Source organism: Drosophila innubila, chromosome X (genome assembly GCF_004354385.1).
Source record: "Drosophila innubila isolate TH190305 chromosome X, UK_Dinn_1.0, whole genome shotgun sequence".
Lineage (NCBI taxonomy): Eukaryota > Metazoa > Arthropoda > Insecta > Diptera > Drosophilidae > Drosophila > Drosophila innubila.
The window spans coordinates 22,057,503-22,076,677 of NC_047626.1; the positions used below are offsets into that span (position 1 = coordinate 22,057,503).

The 19,175-nt window shown below is 36.4% G+C and overlaps 1 protein-coding gene across 1 annotated transcript in view; it reads right to left on the reverse strand.

Moving 5' to 3' along the window:
• LOC117779961 (protein kinase shaggy) overlaps positions 1–7,964 on the reverse strand; it is a 51,455-nt gene extending 43,491 nt beyond the window's left edge. The window contains exon 1 of the mRNA XM_034616342.1: positions 7,374–7,964. Coding sequence (XP_034472233.1) covers positions 7,374–7,407 — 34 coding nt within the window. The 5' untranslated portion in view covers positions 7,408–7,964. The remainder of the gene's footprint in view (positions 1–7,373) is intronic.
• Between the last annotated feature and the right edge of the window lie 11,211 nt (positions 7,965–19,175).

Sequence of the window (19,175 nt, forward strand, 5' to 3'; positions counted from 1 at the left end):
ACTACACAATTAACAATAATTACCACAACAACAATAAAGTAGAGTATTTTATTTAACCGAAAAAAAAGTGGGAAAAAAAACGTTTGTTGTTTCACTTTAAGTATAATTATTTCATTTCATTTTCTCACTGTTTCGTTTGCTTTTTGCCTTTTTTTATGCATGTATTTTTACGATTAGCGCGCTCCGGGCAAACGGAGTGTGAGGGGGCAAGGGGCGATGTGTGTGTTTGTTTGTGTGTGTGCGTGTGTGTATGCAGACGTAACGAAACGAAATGTGCAAAGACGAAATCGAAAACGACAAAGAGACTGACTACGAAAAACGAAACGAAGACACACGACAAGACGACGACAACGATACGAGACGAGACGAGACGAGACGACGACGAAAGTACGTATACGCCTGTTCGGTAGATTCAACACGATTGAATTAAAAATTTTGCCGCTTCGAGACAGACGCAGCTACGACGACGGCAGCGACGCCACCGACGCCAACAAAGCTCTCATGTGCGTGTGTGTGCGTTTCTTTTGCTGTTGCTGTTGTTGCTTTTGCCCTGGAGCATTGAACGTTGTGAAGAACCGCAAGTTGATCCACAACCATTGCATAGAGAGATAGAGCGAAAGAGAGCGAGCGAAAGAGCGCCAACACAAAAGAGAGAGAGAGAGAGAGCGACGAAGAAAAAAAAAAGTGGGAGAGCCAAAGCGAGAGCATACTAGAAATTCTTGCTAGGAGTGGGGAGCAGTCGGCGCTTTGCATGTGTGTGTGGTGTGTGTGTGTGAGCGTGACTTGCGGTAACTTGTGTAGCATTCGATTAGATGACGTCGACGTCGACGCCGCCGTGAATATTATAATTAGGTAACAACACACTCACCTAAAGCAGCACTAAAAAAATAACAAAACAACACAAAGGACACGTGAATTCGGCAAAAACTAAAAAAAAATAAAAAATAGTCCGAAAGTCTATAGTCGAGACGCCGACTATGGGACTTAGAGATGGGCACGGGCCTTGTTTTTGAAGATCGCCCGTGCCCGAATTTCATTTATCAAGCCCGGCCCGGTCATATTTTCAAAAAGGCCCGGTCCGGCCCAAAATACAAACAAATTTAAAATTTTGTTTTCCATACTCTTAATTTTTTTTCACAAAATCGAACCAAATTTGAAATTTACTTGTTATGTAAAAGCCTGACATTTTTCTATGCTAATTTTAGCGATTCATATTTTTTTCCTCTTATTAACGCATTTGATAGGTAAAAAATTAAGCTTAATAAAAATATCAATGCAAATCGATTAAAGAAATGCTGAAATGATATTAACAGCGAATTATTACAGAAAAAATTCTATCAATCCATTTGAGAAGAAACTGTGAAATAGTGACTTTTCGGAGCTACCGGGTTTGGATTTATTGAAGAGGCCAGCGGGACACGAAGCCCAAAAAGGCACGTGCTCTTCTCTAATAGGAATACCCTTTACATACTTTTAGGAGCTTCAAAAAAATTAAAACATTACCGCCTTTCTATTTAACCCATCTTGTTGCGTTTAAGTCAGATGCTAGATAACTACAATAGATAACGTTAATTATCAAAAATAGTCTTATATCTTAAAACTATTGGGTGTGGTGGTTTTTCGCATTTTACGGGGGCGGGGGCGTGGCAAAAATGTAAAACAAACTTGATCTGCGTGGGGTCAATAGAAGTATGTCTGTCTCTATCTCTTATAGTCTCTTAGATCTGGGCGCTCACACAAACGGACAGACGGACATGGCTATATCGACTCGGCTGTTGATTCTTCCTGTTATGGACATTTCTACGAATATACAATATACGCTTTAATTAATGGGTATAAAAATAAGCTTGTCTGAGGATTTTCGTGCAACGCCTAAAAGTATGCGACACAAAAATTGCAGCGAAGTTGATCTTTGAATAACTTTGATTTTTCAAGTTATTTTTATGTTTTTTAGCAACATAACAATTTGCAATGTCTTAAATGCAATCGATAAAGATAAAAGCGATTTTAAACGATACAATAGCTTAATTAAACAATGACAAACCGGAACTGTTATATTTTTGTAGAATAATTTCTAACTTTAGAAGAAATATTAATAATATTGGATTTAAATTCAAAATTCAGTTATTTTAATATATAATGATGTCTGAGCTTTTACAAGAGCTTTCGAACAAGCACGACCGTCATTGTTCAAAGATTTACAAAAACTTTCTATGCATTTAAGCCCATAAGTTTTGGGCTTTAAATATTATGCATATTATAATAAAATAATTTTAACACAAGTTTGCTTGCTTACCCGCACTTATAATAACTGATATTTATCGATAAATGGTGGAATGTCAACTTACCTGGAAAAAGAGAAGAAAAAATTCAAATTAGATTAAAGTTATGAGTAGTGTTAAGCAACTATTTATAGTTATTAGGCATTTCTTCTGATTAAATGGATAAACCCTTAATACTACTAACCCGATATATTTTGCACAAAATGTTTGTCAAAGTTTCTAACTGAACTATTGTGCTGGCTTGTAACCAGAGGGGGTGGATGTAAGGGTGTCACCTGCTTGCTTGAACTTGTTGTGGCGAATTTGGTGGTGCCATCCTCACGGGAGGCTCCCTTCACCTTTACTGCTCGATTGGTTGCCGTTTTGATGGCTATTTTGAATTACGCTATTCTCTTTATTTATATTTATTACTGGCATCAGCTTTTTTTTTTTTTTGGTTGGGGTATTTAATGTACTGAACTTAATTCCGAAGTAGTTTTAGTGTTTTTTCAATGGGAAACGACGAAAATTACGATACAAATAATAAATTTAATTCAAAGAAAAATTTAGACAAGCAAAATTTAGCTTACTGCATACACATCAATACATTAGTTTTAAAAAAAATTTAAATATTTGACAGAATTGCCAATGATAGCAAATTAAAGTATAATCGATGAAGGGAAACGCAACAATTGGAATATTTTTGAAATATACATTTATCAAGTAGATACGTGATATGTAGGTGTTCATAACGATTTATCCAGTCAAGTTTGCTAAAACTTAAGAAGGTTATCTCAAGAAAACATTTAATAGCATATATTATGTATTTAGTGTCATGAAAAAACAAATAAATAAGTTTCAATGCCTTACTCTTCCCAAATATAATTTTTACAATGTCGTTTTATTCATTTCATTTAAATTAATTTTAATCATAATTTTAATACCCGTTACTTAAAAAATAAGTAAAAGGGTATATTGTATTCGTTGGAATGTATGTAAGAGGGAGCAGGAGCCATCTCTGATCCTATAAAGCAGCGGTGGGCAAGCCCTTGCTCCTGCTGCTCCCAGTTCTCTGACTACAACAACAACTTTTGACACCGCGCGCAACTCATTTACGACCCTCAGTAAAAAAAAACAACAAACACACAGCAAATGCTCGAGTTTCGGCTGCGACGCGTACGGTCATAAAAGTGTTCATTTTGCTATGATTTATGACTTCAGCAGCGTCTTGTACACTGTGTGAAAAAGTTGAGTTGGTTTTGATGCGTTTTGATGCGTTTTGATTTTTACCACATAATAAGCGTTCGACTTGCAAATAAAATTAATTAGAACTTCTTTTAGTGTATAATTGTTTTGGTTTGTCAAAACCAACAACAACCACACAGATTTTCGTCGCGACGCAGAGAGTCATAAAAGTGTTCATTTTGCTTTGATTTATGACTTCAGAAGTTGTGTTTGTTGTAGATGTTGTTGTAGTGCTCCCGATTGCAAATTTCGTGCCCACCGCTGCTATAAAGTACATACATTCTTGATCAGCATCAAGAGCAGAATCGATTGAGCCATGTCCGTTTGTCTGTCTGTCTGTCTGTCCGTATGAACAAAAGGATCTCAGAGACTATAAAAGATAGACCAAATTTGCCTTTCCGATAGTTTTTTATATATTTATTGGCTACAAAGCATCATATTAGTATTTTAGTTATTAACTTTCATCTATCCATTGGTGTTGCTCCTTCCCCCACGTTTTTACTGTGGGTCTGTGATTTTTTAAATCTTTTTGTGTACAATTTTAAAAAATTATTTACAAAAAATAAATGGTATTGCTGAACGTACCCAATATAATAATATTATAATAATAATTATATCTAATTTTTGTAAAATATATAAAATGCCATAGCCTGTATATTTAATACTGTAAGGGGTCTTCGAACAGCTGAACTTTTGCAGTGTCGTTGCACAAAGTTCGGAGGATATTCACATTTGAAAAAAAAGCATTTTGTGAATTTTCATAAATTACACTACAATAAAATTCATAAATTGGGGCAACAATTTGGCAAGCAGCCAGACCAAAAGAAAAAAAAAAAAGAGAGAAAATAAATAAATAAGAATCACAATTGGAGTAGACGACGGACGGACGCATTTTCATTTAATATATTTATTTATCAATATATATATATATTTTTTGTAATTTATTTTGCTCTTTTGGGGCTCACCGTTTGGCAACAACAGCGGGAGCAGCAAAATATATATACATGAATAAAAAAATGAAATGTAAAATAAATATTTATGCAAGGCAACCACAGCAACAAAAAGAGGAGAAATAACAATAGCAACAACAAAATTCTCGCATCTCGCGTTGCAATGCGCCGCTTGCTTAAACGTACGGTATGCGCCCCCGTCGGTCTATGTGGGTCATTATCTTGTTTACGCCAAAAGACGCTGACGCCGACGCCGACGCCAACGCCAACGCTGACGGCGCAGCAACAGCAGCAGTAGCAGCGTAACACCCGATCTAACGAAGCAGAGCGAGGACAGAAAGAGAGAGACTGCACTCCAGCCCGAAAGTACGAGAGAGAGAGAGAGAGAGCGACAGTCAGTTGGATGTATTTTTGCGCACTGTGTGCAAAAGCTGACGATGAGCATAAAGCACATGTGCATTGAATGCACACACGCACACACACACAAACACATAACACACGCAAGCATGTATGTGTGCTTGTATTAATGTATCTAAAAGCATATTTCTAAATAAATTTAATTTGGTTTGCAGGACAGGAGGGAGAGAGAGAGGGTGTAAAGTTGCAACAAAATAAAAAATGTAAATAACACCTCACTCAATAAGTTCCGGGCCTAACTAATAAAACAACAACTTTTATACAAAATTCAATTTTATTCATCAATGCTTTATTTTTCAAAGATTATACCCTGATTCCATCTCATCTCTATCAATGCCATGCCATTTTTGAAAAATCTCTTTACAATGGAAGTGTACTTGATTTTGAGAAAAGCTTTCGTGTGGGAAAATTTGTATGCTAGAGAGAGCATTATTCAGAGCAGAGTCTGAATAACATTTTTTGGTTTCAAAAGTATTTTTTCCATCAAAAAAATTGTTTTTCAATGCGAGAAAATTCAGATTTTTTTCATTGTTTGAAAATTTTAAAAATGACTTTTTTAAAGTGACGGGTACTTGCAAACTAATAACTCAATTGAGCTTAAATTTCGCCACAGTACTTTTAAAGGATGAAACTTTCGAAAAAACAAAAATAAATGAATTTTTTATTAGTGGCACCAATTTTATGTCAGGCCCGGGACTTATTGAGTGATGTGTTACAATCATGTCTGGATACAGTGAACAGTTTGACATGGCAAACATCTTCGCTGAAATTAGTGCACTTTATGTAAGGCTATTGTAAAAGCGAGGAAATTGAGCTTTCGGTAAAATATCTTTACATGCTATTAAGCTAGAATTTCAAGATATGTACATTAGAGTGGGTCAATTTTTTTTCGCGACAAAGCGGATATGAAATTCGTTATCTACGATAAATTCTAAAAAGAATTGCACAAGAAACCATATGTCTAAAATCAAACCGAGCTTCCACTTTTTTCGAGAAAGGTTTTCATGTGTTTTGTATGTCGAAACTGTCTGTCTAATGTACATTGTACATAAGTCATATACGAATTTATATAATACAATATTAAAACAAAAAATAAGATATAAATTTTAAAAAGCCTTAAAATATTTTCAAGAACTTCAAACTGTCATAACTTAGTCAAATCGTAGCCGATTTCCTTGCGGAATATTAATTTTATTATTATTTGGCCTGTATTCTGTACCAAAATTTATTCCATCACTGTCCATTTTTTTTTCCAATACTTTCCCCCTTTGCCTAATGCCTTTGCATTATTTGCCATTTGATCGACAACGCGTTTCTTTTTTTTACTTTTAAATTTTTACATCACTACTAAAAGTCGCATATTATATTAAAGTAAACAAAGTATTTATTTACATTCAAATTTTACTCATTTTCTAACAAATACATTGTATCTATAAATCAAGTTATTTAATTGATCCATTATTTGATCGATTATTATTCTAATTGTTATTGTGCATATGTATGTATTTGTCAGTATCTAGTTTGTGATAGGATTTCTGTTTGTTCTGTTGTGTGTGAGAGAAAGATATATGTACATTAGAGTGCATCGATTTTTTCGGAAAAAAATGATACCCCATATTCGTAATCTACGGTCAATTCTAAGATGTTTTTACCAAATCAATTCCTAGTCCATGTTAAATACATACGTCGATAGAGATATGAAAAACAAAAAAATCGATGCTTTGTATGTACTTTATGGAAATCTATTGTGATAGGGTGATATTTAAAAGGAGTTTTGGACTTTCAAGTCTTGGAAATGCAGTCGAGTATGATCTAATCAACCAATTTTAAAATAAATTTGATGCAAATTAATTGCAAGTTGATTTCCCAGAAGCCTTTGAAAGTAATATTTACTATGATATATTTAAACACTCAATGTAAGGTCCAAAAATGGAAATTCACAAAAGTGAAAAATGTTCAAAAACAAAATTTAAATAACATCTCGATATCGACCCACTGTGCCTCCCAACAGTACTTGGTGCTTCCTTTTTGTTCGCAGTTGAACGTCATTGCCAGCAGCGTGTAAATTGAATTAAGACGCTCACCTGCTCACACACAAACACACATGCACACAGAAGTACTCGCACACATATTCAATATTTTTAATAAGAGCATTAATTGTATTTAGATTCATTCCCTTTCCCTTCTTCTTCTCTGACGAAGGCGATCCCCAAAAATAAGCGGGCGACAGGTTGAAGAGAACTCACGCACGCACACACACACACACACACACACACTTAAGCACGAACACATGTTTTTAAAGAGAGAGAGACAGAGCCCCTCTCTGACATTTTCAACAGGTAAAAAGGCTAAAACTATCGCTCTTTCTCACTCTCTTTGCATAGCGATTCCAATAATTAAAAAAGTAATTATTTTTACAGCATTTTTTACCATTGTTTTGCTATTTTTTGTTTGTCTTAATTTATTTTTGACTTATTTGTTTTGGTTTTTTTTTGTTTACCTTCAAGAAGTGAGCCGCTGTTGATGAACAACATGCTCGTAGCCTTCAACAACCAACAGTAGAACCGAAAGAAGAGAAAGACGCTATGCAGTGCCGCCACTGCGCTGCGTTTATGTTGTTGTCGTTGCAGCAGCGAGAGCGTAACCAGCTGGGAGAATACAGACAAAGAGAGAGCTGAGCTTGAGAGGCCAAAACGTCGTCGCTGCTGACCTTCTTACTCAAGTGCCGTTGCCGTTGTTGTTGTTTTTGCTGTTATTGTTCTTGTTGTTTTTGCTATACACAACTTTCTTTGCGGGGGGTGGCAGAGGCAGTAATAATTTTTCAACTGCTGCCAACTTTGAACGCCAGCATCGACGTCGACGTCAGCGTCGGCGTGTAACGTCACGCACACACGAACACGTTCGTTTGGGTGTTTAATGGGGGGGGAGGTGAGAGAGTTTAGTTACACACGGCCGCGAGCGACAAAACGAATGTATTAGAATGCAATATGATGAGAGGATTAAGAGAATATTATACGATACTGTGTTCTGCTTGCTGCGTTTTGCACAGACAAAATTCGCTCGACATTTTTTTATTTGTGCAATTATGTTGTTGTTTTAAGCACACGCACACACACACGCGCGCACAGCACAACAAATTGAAAAATAAGTGTAAAAAAAAACAAAAAAAAAACAAACAGATTTTATAAGTTAAGTATGCGCACAGTGGAAAAAGGTGAAGTTGGAAACGCGCGCCCGTCTCTGCGTTGTTCTCAGCGTTGCTTCGACGAATTTCGTGCTACTGAAAGTCAGAGCGAAAATACACAAAAAAAAAAAAACACGAGCAGCGACAGCGACAGCAACAACTCAACTCGTCATACAACTGCTGTATGCACTGGCGGCGAATCTAGCGGCGAATAACTAACTAAATGGCAGCAAAGCAGCAGCAGCAGCGCGGCAAGCAGCACAGCAAATGTAACGAATCGATGTCGAAGATGTCGACACACTCAATCCTCCCATTCACTGAGCGAAGAACAGAACACGACCAACGGGCAGAAAGAGCGAGCGAGCGAGAACAAAACTGAGAGAGATTGAGAGAGAGCCCGGTCCGGCAAGAAGGTCGTGCGAGGTGAAAAATATGTATGTACGTGTGTGTGTGTGTGTGTTTGTGTGAATTCGCTGTGCTGGCATGCGCGTCACACTCGCCATGCGGTGGCGGGCCAAGACGGCGAGAGTGGCGAACTTCATACCTGTGTGTATGTGTGTGTGTTGGAATATAAATGTTTTTGGTGAGCAACAGACAAAACAGCGGCACTCAACGTTAACGCCAACGTCAACGTCAGCGTCGACGTCGCAATCGGTGCGCGCCATCACCTTTGGTGTGTACAGTGGGGTCGCGGTCGCTCATTTATGTGACCGGCAAGACGGCCACTGCATTGCACCACTGTGCCACACGCAAAGCAAATTATTTGCAACTGAGCGAGCGAGCAAGAGACTGTGGTGAGTAAGCTTTGTGCTTGCTTGCATGTGTGTGTGTGTGTGTGAGTGTGAAATCGATTGAACTTCTCGTTTGCGTTGCAGCAAATGAATATTCTGACAGCTGCTGTTAGATCAAGCAAGAGAGCTTGCAGGGTGAATAAGTCGCCAAGAGGTGTGTGAGGTTGTGTGTGTGGGGTGGGGTGTGATGTGCGATTTGCTGCTTAGTCAACGACGACCCACTGATGATGATAAAAAAAACCGCGCACACCGCGTTCATAAAATACTTGCTAACAAATAGCATTTGATATGAAGTAGCTAATGCACGAGGGTTGTTTAAAAAGTTGCGTAATACGTAAGTGTTACATATAATAGTTGTATTATTTAATAGGCACATTTTTTTCATTTATATTTGAGTTTATATAATTGTAATTTATGTGTCCTTATATTATAATATGACATTTAAAAATCTGGGAATTTCTAATTCAAAGATCGATATTCACAAATTTAGTACGTTTAGTATTTTTATTATTTATTTTTCATAAATATATTTTGCATTTATTTTTTTTTTTTTTGTATTCTTATTTCTTAATCGTTTGAGCAACCCTCGCTTAGAAAGTACATATTTAATGATTAGCAATTGATTGTTGCTTAAAACAGTTAGTTTTACAGATTAGGGTTTTCCGCCTTTGTTTGTTTGTATCGAAAGAAATGCAACAACGCAAAAGAAAACAGGGGAAGCAACAATAGCTAAAGAAAAATACGCAGATCGGATCAGCGCGTGGTTCTCTCACTTTCAGTGACTTCTCTCTCTATCTCTCTCTTTCTTGCTTTTTACACACTTTATATTGCTATGTTGAAAGCTCATAAGCCAGAGAGTGATTAAGTGTGGAGGGGGAGAGGAGAGTGAGGGTTGCCAGTTGACAGAGCAGCTGGCGGTGTGGTGGGTTTATTGTGCTTGATGTGGGAGGGAGGGTGGTGTGTAATAGCAGCCACAGTTAAAAGGTGCAAAGGGAAGGGGTAACGATTGCTCATCAGGTGCTGAAGTGCAGTTGATTCCATCAGCTGTTGTTGCAATTCTCGATTATAGCTGATAAGGAACGATAACGATTAACAGAAAGCTGCTGATAACGTTTAACCAACACATTTATAAATCTTACTCTCTCTCTGTCTCTCTCTCTCTCTAAAATCAGCTTATTTGAGTGTTCTTATTTAATAAAGAGCTTTTCTAGGCTTATGTTGTACACTTTGTTTCACTCCCTCTCTTTATCTACTGCCTATTCTATGGCGTCCAATGATTAACTTTTGCAGCATTTCTATATTTTTTTCCTTTTAGTAATTATGAAGACAACCCTTGACTTAAACCTCAAGTTAAGTTTAGCATTATCACAAGATTTCCTTATCTCTGCAAGCTACTAAGAGACGCACAATGTTAGACAGAAATTTAAACATCGAAAATCAGCTTTAAAATAGTGATGGGTGAAAACTTTGGAAAATTGATTTGATGAAATACAATGATTTTAAATTTTTCTATAAATTGTTTCAAATTTGAAACTAAAATTCATGTATTGTTTTGGATTTACATGATTACCTTATAAAGATAGTAGTCAAAGCTTAAAAAAAAAAAAGTTTTAACAATAACACAAGGGAACAAAATTCAACTTTTATTTTGTGGCATGGAATTTTATGCCTGTTTACTAATTTGGTAATTTTCTTTGGTAGCTCTAGTTTTTAAGATACAACTACCTAAAAAGTTCAAAATTTGTAAAACAGAGCAACTTAAAGCCAGAATTTTTGAAGGAGGAAAACTTTAATAGTTACATAACTGATATAAAAAAAAATTCCTTGAATAAATTGGTTTGGTATGCACAAAATTGTCTGTGAATTAAAATGGATGCTATGCGGAGCATATTTCCTTAAAATACTTTTATATATATATTGAAATAGGTAACGGGTATCCTATGGTCGGGATCTCGACTATAGCCTGTCCGACTACTTGGATCTACATCAATTACTTAAGGGAACAGCATTTTAGTTGCATGAAATATTATGAATTTTATTATTAATAGCTGAGCAGATTCAAGGAATTACAATCGATAGATTTTCATTTACTGTATTTAATTTACTAAGTATGTGAATATCTCGCCAAAGCTCTTACTAAGCCGATTTTTATTAAAGATGAGGATTTCGGAAATGTAGGTAATATGTGGCTTTTATCTTATTTGTTGGTAGATGGTAGAAATATGTAGTTATATAGCTTATTTTCCATGATTCCACTTGTTCTTAATCGGATTTGCATTTTTCCCAAAAATATAAAGTAATTTAACTGCTCAAAATTGGATATACATACATTTTTAAAAAGCTTCTGATAAGAAGCCGCAGAAATAAAGCAATCAGATCAAAAGTAATGATAAAAAAAATACCAAACACATGTTGACCCTTGCCTAAACTTTTGTCCATATGAAATTACGACATTTTGTAATTAAAAAAATTTTAAGAGCCATCCATAAACGCTACGTTAAAAGCAATTATTTCTTTACTTGTGGAAATATTTGTCAATTATAGGAAAATATAAGTTAACCCAATCATTTATTGCACCTATTTTTATATAAAACTCTTTGTCCTGACTGACTGATCATTGCACAGCCCAAGCCATAAGACCTAGGAGGCTGAAAATTGTACTCAACATAGCTGGTATATGATAAAATTGAGCTATAACTAGAGCGATCTTTTAATTGCCAAGACATATGGTCAAGGACTGTATTTTTTATGGGATTTGAATACTTACTGCATGTTTTGACGCCGCCTAGCACCAGACTCGGTGACTGTTTGTTGCCCTCGGCGAAGGAGGAAGTTCTCGGACGACCGCTCATGGTGACAACGTTGCTGTTGTTGCTCCCTCGCTCGCACTCGCACTCGCTCTCGCTCACACACACACACTATGTATGTTATTAATAATCTATTATTGTTGTTTTGTATTTGTTTGTTTTTTTTTAGCAGTCAAGCTTTTTTTGATAAACTTGTCCTTTGTCCCAGAAGAAAAAAAAAACCACACACACAACAACGACAATTATTAATTGTTGCTATTGTTGTTGTTCTTTTCTTTTTGTTGTTATTATTATTATTATTGTTTTGTTTGTATTTATTTATGTATTGGAAAAAAAATGTAAAACAACATACAAGACACACGCGTCGTTTTCACAGCTGCTTTTATTATAATTTATTTATTTGTGATTATTATTATAATTATTGTTGTTTGTGATTGTTGTTTTTGCAGTTGCTGTTGTTGTTTTTGCTGTTGTTATTGATTGTGATTTGTTTTGATTTCTGTTTTGCTTCGATTTTTGTTTATTGTTGCTTTCCCAGTTTGTTGCCGCTTTTGCTAATGATGATGATGATAATGATATTGCTGCTGTTGTTGTTGTTGTTGTTGTTGCGGGGGAGGGAGGCGGTTGGCCACACAGTTAATTGTTGTTGGTAACACACACGGACACAACACTCGTCAATATGATCAAATTTTCAACTGTTAAACGGCTGTAAACAAGCGATAAAAAAAATATGTAAAAAAAATATATAAACATTTCAGTAAACTGTTTTGCCAAAATAGAAAGCAGATCAGCTACTAAAAAACAATTAAAATAAATACAATATATATCTCTACTTGTATACTTATTTATATATAAACTAAAACAATGGCAGATCACGTGTTTTTTGTTGTTTTTTTTTTTGGGTTTTTTTATTTTAAATTTGTTTTTCTATTCGCGGCAATTCTTTAACTCGCGCTGTCTCTTTCTCGCAACCGCACACTATGTTATTGCTTTTGCATTTATTTGACACATACAAATTGTCTTCTTCAACTTCGCTTAAGTCGCTATATATTTGTTGCTCTCTGCAAGTTGCACAACACACGCACACACACACACACATGCATACTGTTAGAGGGAGAGAGCAAGAGAACTGCAGTTAGACCGCATCCCTTGATGTTGTTGTTGTTGCCGCTGCTGTTGTTGTTTGCTTTGATTGTTTCTTCGTATTGGCAGCATTTCAATTTAAAAAGCGAAAAAGCAAGGGGTTGGGGAGCGGCAGAGGGGGGTTGAAGGAGGATGTGTCAGCATTTCTACGATTGCCATTAGTAAAACGCTAGTGGTGTCCTGCTACACAGCGCAAAAATAATTCAAGTATTTTGTACATAAAAAACAACATTTCGAACTTCACTTCTTACTAAGATTGAAATTATTAACGCCGAATATTGTGATTTTATTTTAAAAACAACTTAAGTACGAAAATAAGTGCTTTAGTATTTTCAAACTTTAAATTACTTTAAAACACTTCTTTTAAAACTTTTTTGCATTCTGAAACTGTTAAAATATGTTAATATTTTTTAGTCGATACCAAATTTCATAATTTAAGAGTGACTAAAAAAATTATCCTGTTAAATAAAGTTTCAATTTCTCAGTATCCATCGATCTGTTACTCATAGAATTAAGGAACTTGATTTTAGATTTTACAAACTTGCTCTGTGAGTCGAACATAAGTCCCTGAGTTCTGCATAAAAAAATTTCGTGCTCATTTATAGTAATTTTTTTAAGTTTTACTTGATTCAAGATTTGTTGTTCTTATATCAAGATTGTTGGTACTTGGTTAAAGAATTTTTATGTAAATTTATAGTAATACGTACTTATATCAAGTATATATCTTAGGTACTAAACTCGAGTTAATTCGAACTTAGTTTAAGCATTGCTTGTTTTTCTGTGAAGTTGTTTGCTGTCACATAAATAAATTGCTGGCAATTACTTAGACACTCACACACACAGAGACTCTCACTAAAGCTTTTACTGCACTTGGGGTCACACTGCACACATTGCATTTTGGGCGTGGCTGTCCTGAATTTAGCCTCCAAAGATTGACCCCATTTTAAATGGACGACACGTTGACAGCTGACGCCGGCAAGTCTCTAGTCAACGTCCAAGTGTTGCCACCCTATCGCACACAGTCTTTCTCTCTCTCTCTTCTCTCTAACTTCCCTCCTGACGCCTATGCGTATGCAATGAAAAGTGCACAATGATTCAATTTACTTTCAGTAGACAAGCTGTCAATCTGATTGAACGATTCGATTCAATTCGATTGGAATGATTCAGTAATTGATTGAATGCATATCTAATTGCAATACTACTACAAAAATGCATTAAAATGCCTGACACGACAGAGATGCAAACAGAGGAAAAGAGAGAGAGAGATAGAGAGGTGGAAGTAAAAGTCAAGAGCGATTGAAAGCTTCGACTGACAATGACACCATTTTAAATTAAGTAGAGCAGTGCCATAAAACACACACATAGTGAGCAGAGAGAGAGAGAGAGAGGAGAGCGATTGAGAGCGAGTGGGGTCGGAGTAGCGAGGGCAGTTACCAAAATTTATGACTAGCGACCACGCAAGCTGCTGCTGCAATATATTTTATCAAAAATACATAAAACAAAAAATTATATTGCAAATAAAAAGCAACGAAAGAGTAAGAGGGAAGGTGGTGGGGGGTAAGGAGTCAACTTTCAAACGCTGCAAACTGTCAGTTGGCCAAGAATAATGACGATGGTTTTCGACCATGTTGTTGCTGCTGTTTTTTTTTTGTAGTTGTTGTTATTGTAATGCGGCAGCCGTTTGACCCACAAAACAACGTAAATGTCGCAGCATATATGTATGTGTTTGTGTGTGTGTGTGTGTGTGTGTGTGTATGTGTGTAGGGCTGCCTCTCCCTCTCTCTCTCTGTGTTTGTGTATTGGTGTGTCAATAATAGTGTCATCACTGGCAGCGCTGTCGCCGTCATGAGCTCATTTTCCAAAAAGGGATTACAATCGCCGTCAGCGAATAAAAGGCAATTTGCTCAATGAGATTTCAATACGTCAGTGTTATCGATAGCTATTTATCGATTGAGCATGCAAACACGGTTTCATGAATAAATATATGAGTCGATAAATTTGTGATTCTTTAAGTAGATTAGCTGAACAATATTTAAACTTTTATTGGATATTTTTGACAAATGAATACAAATTATTGCACACATACTAACAAAAGTTATGGTCACCCTTGTGCTATATTGATGAGCTGCAAATTACTTGAGCCAGATTTAAAAATTTTTCTTTTTCTCGCATCTCTGTTGATTCTTGTATCGATTATTAGATCAATTTTTGGAAGCCGTGGCAACCCTGGCGCCAAAATAAAATCAATGCGAAACCAAGGCGACAAGCCAAAAAAAATAAAAGGGCAACAACGCTTCGATAAATTTCAAGCGGACAGCAGGAAGAAGAGAAGGCAAAAGAAGGCAGAAGGGCAAAAATCTCCAAAAGGCATACTCCAAAAAATATGCTATGACATTTACACGAAACACACGCACACACACACATAGACACACTCTAGCCATCTTGCTCGCTCTTGCTGTCATAATATCGCCCTCGCTCTATCGAAATGCTAAGGAAACAGAAACAGGCAGAGAAAAGAAAACGCAAATCCATCAAGGTTAAAAGCGTCATGGCAAACATTTTGGCAGCAAACAGCAAAAGAGACACAGAGTGGGAAGACGGCAAGAGAGTATGAAGTGAGAGAGATTGAGTGAGTGTATTCGATAGCCATTCAATTTGACAGTTAGTTGCTTAATTGAATTTAAAACGAAGCAAACACGCACACAGAGAGAGAGCAATCGCCGACTTCTTCCTTATGCTGCACTCTCTCTATCGCTCCCACTCTCTTTTGCACTGTGTTTGTGTGTGTGTGTGTTTGTGTGGCCCATTTTGTCGCCACTTGCGGCATTTTCTTCTTCCTCTTCTTTATTTCGGTAAGCTGCCAGGAGGGAGGGAAGGAAGGGGAGAGCTTGAATAACGCCCCCGCCCGCGTCATTTTTTTTTTTTTCAAATTGTCTTTGGTTCGGTTTTTTGTTGTTCTTCTTTTTTTGGCTGCTTCGCACGTATTTTTAGCCGCTTTATTTATTGACACACGCGCGAAACGAAAAACGTTTTGTGTGCCATTTGCCAATGAGCATCTTCTGTTTGAGGAGGCAGATTCTCAAACATCTGCTTGCTCCATCTACCTCCTTTCTCAGTCCCTTTCGCAGAAGCGCCCAAAAGCATGCTACGAATTATTGCGTATTCTGTGAATGGCATCCTTCATTTTGATCTTTCATCAAAGCAGAAACGGAACTAGTGACACCAATCGATATCAGCTCTAATCGATTTATTTGTGCACTTTAGAAATGAATATTTAAACTTATTCGTAGAGCAGATGTTCTTTTAAATTGTTTTTGAATAACAATATTATCGGTTTAATTCAATTATTACCTTCAGCAATATTAAGATTTGTAATTCAAATTATATTTGTAATTAAAATATGAATACTAGTTTGCTGCTGAATGATGGAATATCGGCAATGTCGCACAGTGGTTTTTTAGCTTTAATTCAAGCACGGATTATTTAATTTTAGCTAGAAACTTTAATACTAAGCTCCGTTTCTTTTTAATAATTTTTTGGCTCAATAATGAGCTTTTAGGCTAATTTTGCTAACATCTAGTTAAGATTTCAGTCAACTGACTGACAAATACTTTGGTTGGTTTTTTAGTTAGTGTTGGAAAATTGTTAATTGTGAATACGTGAGACTAAAGTTCGATCATATCTTCAGTTTTTTTGTATCTTAAGGGACCCCGTCTAAATTTATGTAATTTAATAGATCCGTAACTACATAAAATATAGCTATTACTTAGAACTTAAGCACGTTTAAAGTGTAAGCAAAGCTGAAGAATTAGAATTTTAAGAAATAGCTAATTTTATAGTACAACTTTGCGGTTGCTCTTTTATGACTGGGTCTCTCAGTGTCTTTGTTTTGTTGTTTTACTGGAAGTTTACTAACCACAATGTTTAACAAAACCAAGTCATGGAAAAACAAATTTTCATATGTACATATAGAAATACGTATTCATATCTTTATATATTTTTTGTTTTGTGGAACAAAGAAAGAAACAAGTCACGAAATGGGTTCGATTGAATTGTGTTTTGTTTGGTTCGGTTTCTACTCATAATCTTATCGCTAGTAACATGCGAGTGTGTAAGGTTATTTCGTGTGGCGGAGTTTTATATTTAAATCATAATTCTCAGGGAACAACAAAATTAACAGCACGAAGAAGAAAAAGAACAACAACAACAACGAGCACAAGCTGAGTGCCTTCTATCAGCAGATATCAACTAAAATTCTTATTGATAAGCGCGGGGGCGCACATTTGACAGTAGGTAAAAACCAAAAAAATCAAGATGTAAAAAAAAAATAGCCGACTTTTGTTTTGACTTTTAGTAGCGGTATCCTTGAAATTTAATTACCATCCGCAAAAACAGCTGATCGATTCTCTCTTTCTCCTCTCTCTTATGATTTAATGTTGCACTTTGCTACGCTCTCAACACACTAATTTTAACTGTCAACCGGCAAAAAGTTTTTGCTCAATTATTGCACTCAAAGATCAAAGCTCAGCCAAGCAGTTAAAGAAGCAGTGCAGTCAGCTGAGTACAAAATAAGCACGTGAGACACATACACACACACACATACATATATATGGATATATATATATATATATATCCACGACGCACACCTACACCACACACATGTACATATATAAAATGCAGCAATTATGTAAGCAGTAAGCTTCGCAGCAGCAGCTGACTAAGCTGCCGACCGACTAACTTACTAACTGACCTGCTCGCTTAGCAACAAACAACTACATAGTTAAAAAAGATTTAGATTAAATATGGTTTTCAATTTCACAATGCACAAATTCACAATTGAATTATGAAAATAAAATTAACAACAACAAACGAATTATGTTATAATCTACTTGGGGGCTGCTGCTGCTGATGTTGACGTGAAAAACGTTTAAACGCAAAGAGAGAGCGCACGCGGAGCACAGGACGCCAGCGTCAAGGCGGCGTCAGCGTTGACTGAACGCTCAAATTTCACATTCGCCTTTCGGCTGCTGATTCTGTTTCTGATTTCGATTTCGAGTTCGCCTCTGCTTCGGCTGCCTAGGGCTGCCGTTGATGCTTTTGGTTGGTTGGTTGGTTGGTTGAGGGCTGAGAGCCTGACAGTCCGTGTTTGCCCTGCTTACCAGTTGTCAGTGCTGCAATGGGCGCAACTAGTGCTGCTTTACAACACTGACGACGACGGGGTCCAATCGATTTGCAAAGGAAACAAAGCTAAAGCACACAACATGCATACACACACACACTTTGCTGCTTTGCTGTGTTGAATAATCGATAAAAGTTTGCGGCGTGCAAATGTGTACAAGGAATGTATCGGAATGTCACGCGCAGGCGAAGGACAACGCAGGCGTAAAAGTGTTGCCAGCCTACGCACACACACATATGTGCACTAAAGGAACGTGCATGGGAACAGCTGTAGCATGTACAAGCTTGCAAACATTTTTAAATAAAAATAATATATATGTATGTATATATTTTCAGAGCGACGCCGTTGCCAGGCAGATGGGGGGAGAGGGGCACTCGCCGCACTTGTGTATTACTCATGCACACACGTGCACAGTCTAGTTGACAACTCTGGCGTGCATGCATGTTCGTGTCTGCCTGTCTGTCAAAGTATGTGTGTATGCACTTTGCAACGTTGACAGCGTGACACCGACAAATTTGCACAAATATCGTTTAATTTAATTGAAATTCCTTTGACCAGTGTTAACTAACGTGTGCGCAGAGCCCCTTGCACACTGGTTGCAAACGCTTTTGCAATTAACCACAAAAGAATAAATAATAATAACTCCTCTATAAAAAAAAGTTTTAAATAAATAAACCTTAAAAACGATGCAAGTAACCTTGAGCTCATATTGAAATTATTCTTTGTTTTTTGATTTACAATACAAAAAAAAAAAAAGGAAAAGTCAAATTTTCAACATGTAAACAATTTCAATGTTGAGATCATTTTAGACCAAGGCCTGCTTAACACTTAAAAAAAAAAACAAAAGCAAGCAGCTGATTTATGTTATATCCTTAGTTTTTCTAAATTCCTTTTCTTTTGTAATCTACAAAAGTATTGTACTGTTTCAATAACACAAATAATAACAAAGCATTTGCCTATTGATCTGGCACCACTGTGCAGCGGAGACAATAATGACGTAGAAATGCTGAAACATAATCGAATCGAATGCTTATGATACTTGCATTAATTAATTGAATTGAATTAAAGCATATTGCCCAACTCACTCGAATATTAACTAATAATAATAAATATAAATATATAATTTATTAAAGCCAACACACACCCGCGCAAGCACGACCAACTTACACTCACGCACGCTGATTAAGGCACTTGTTCT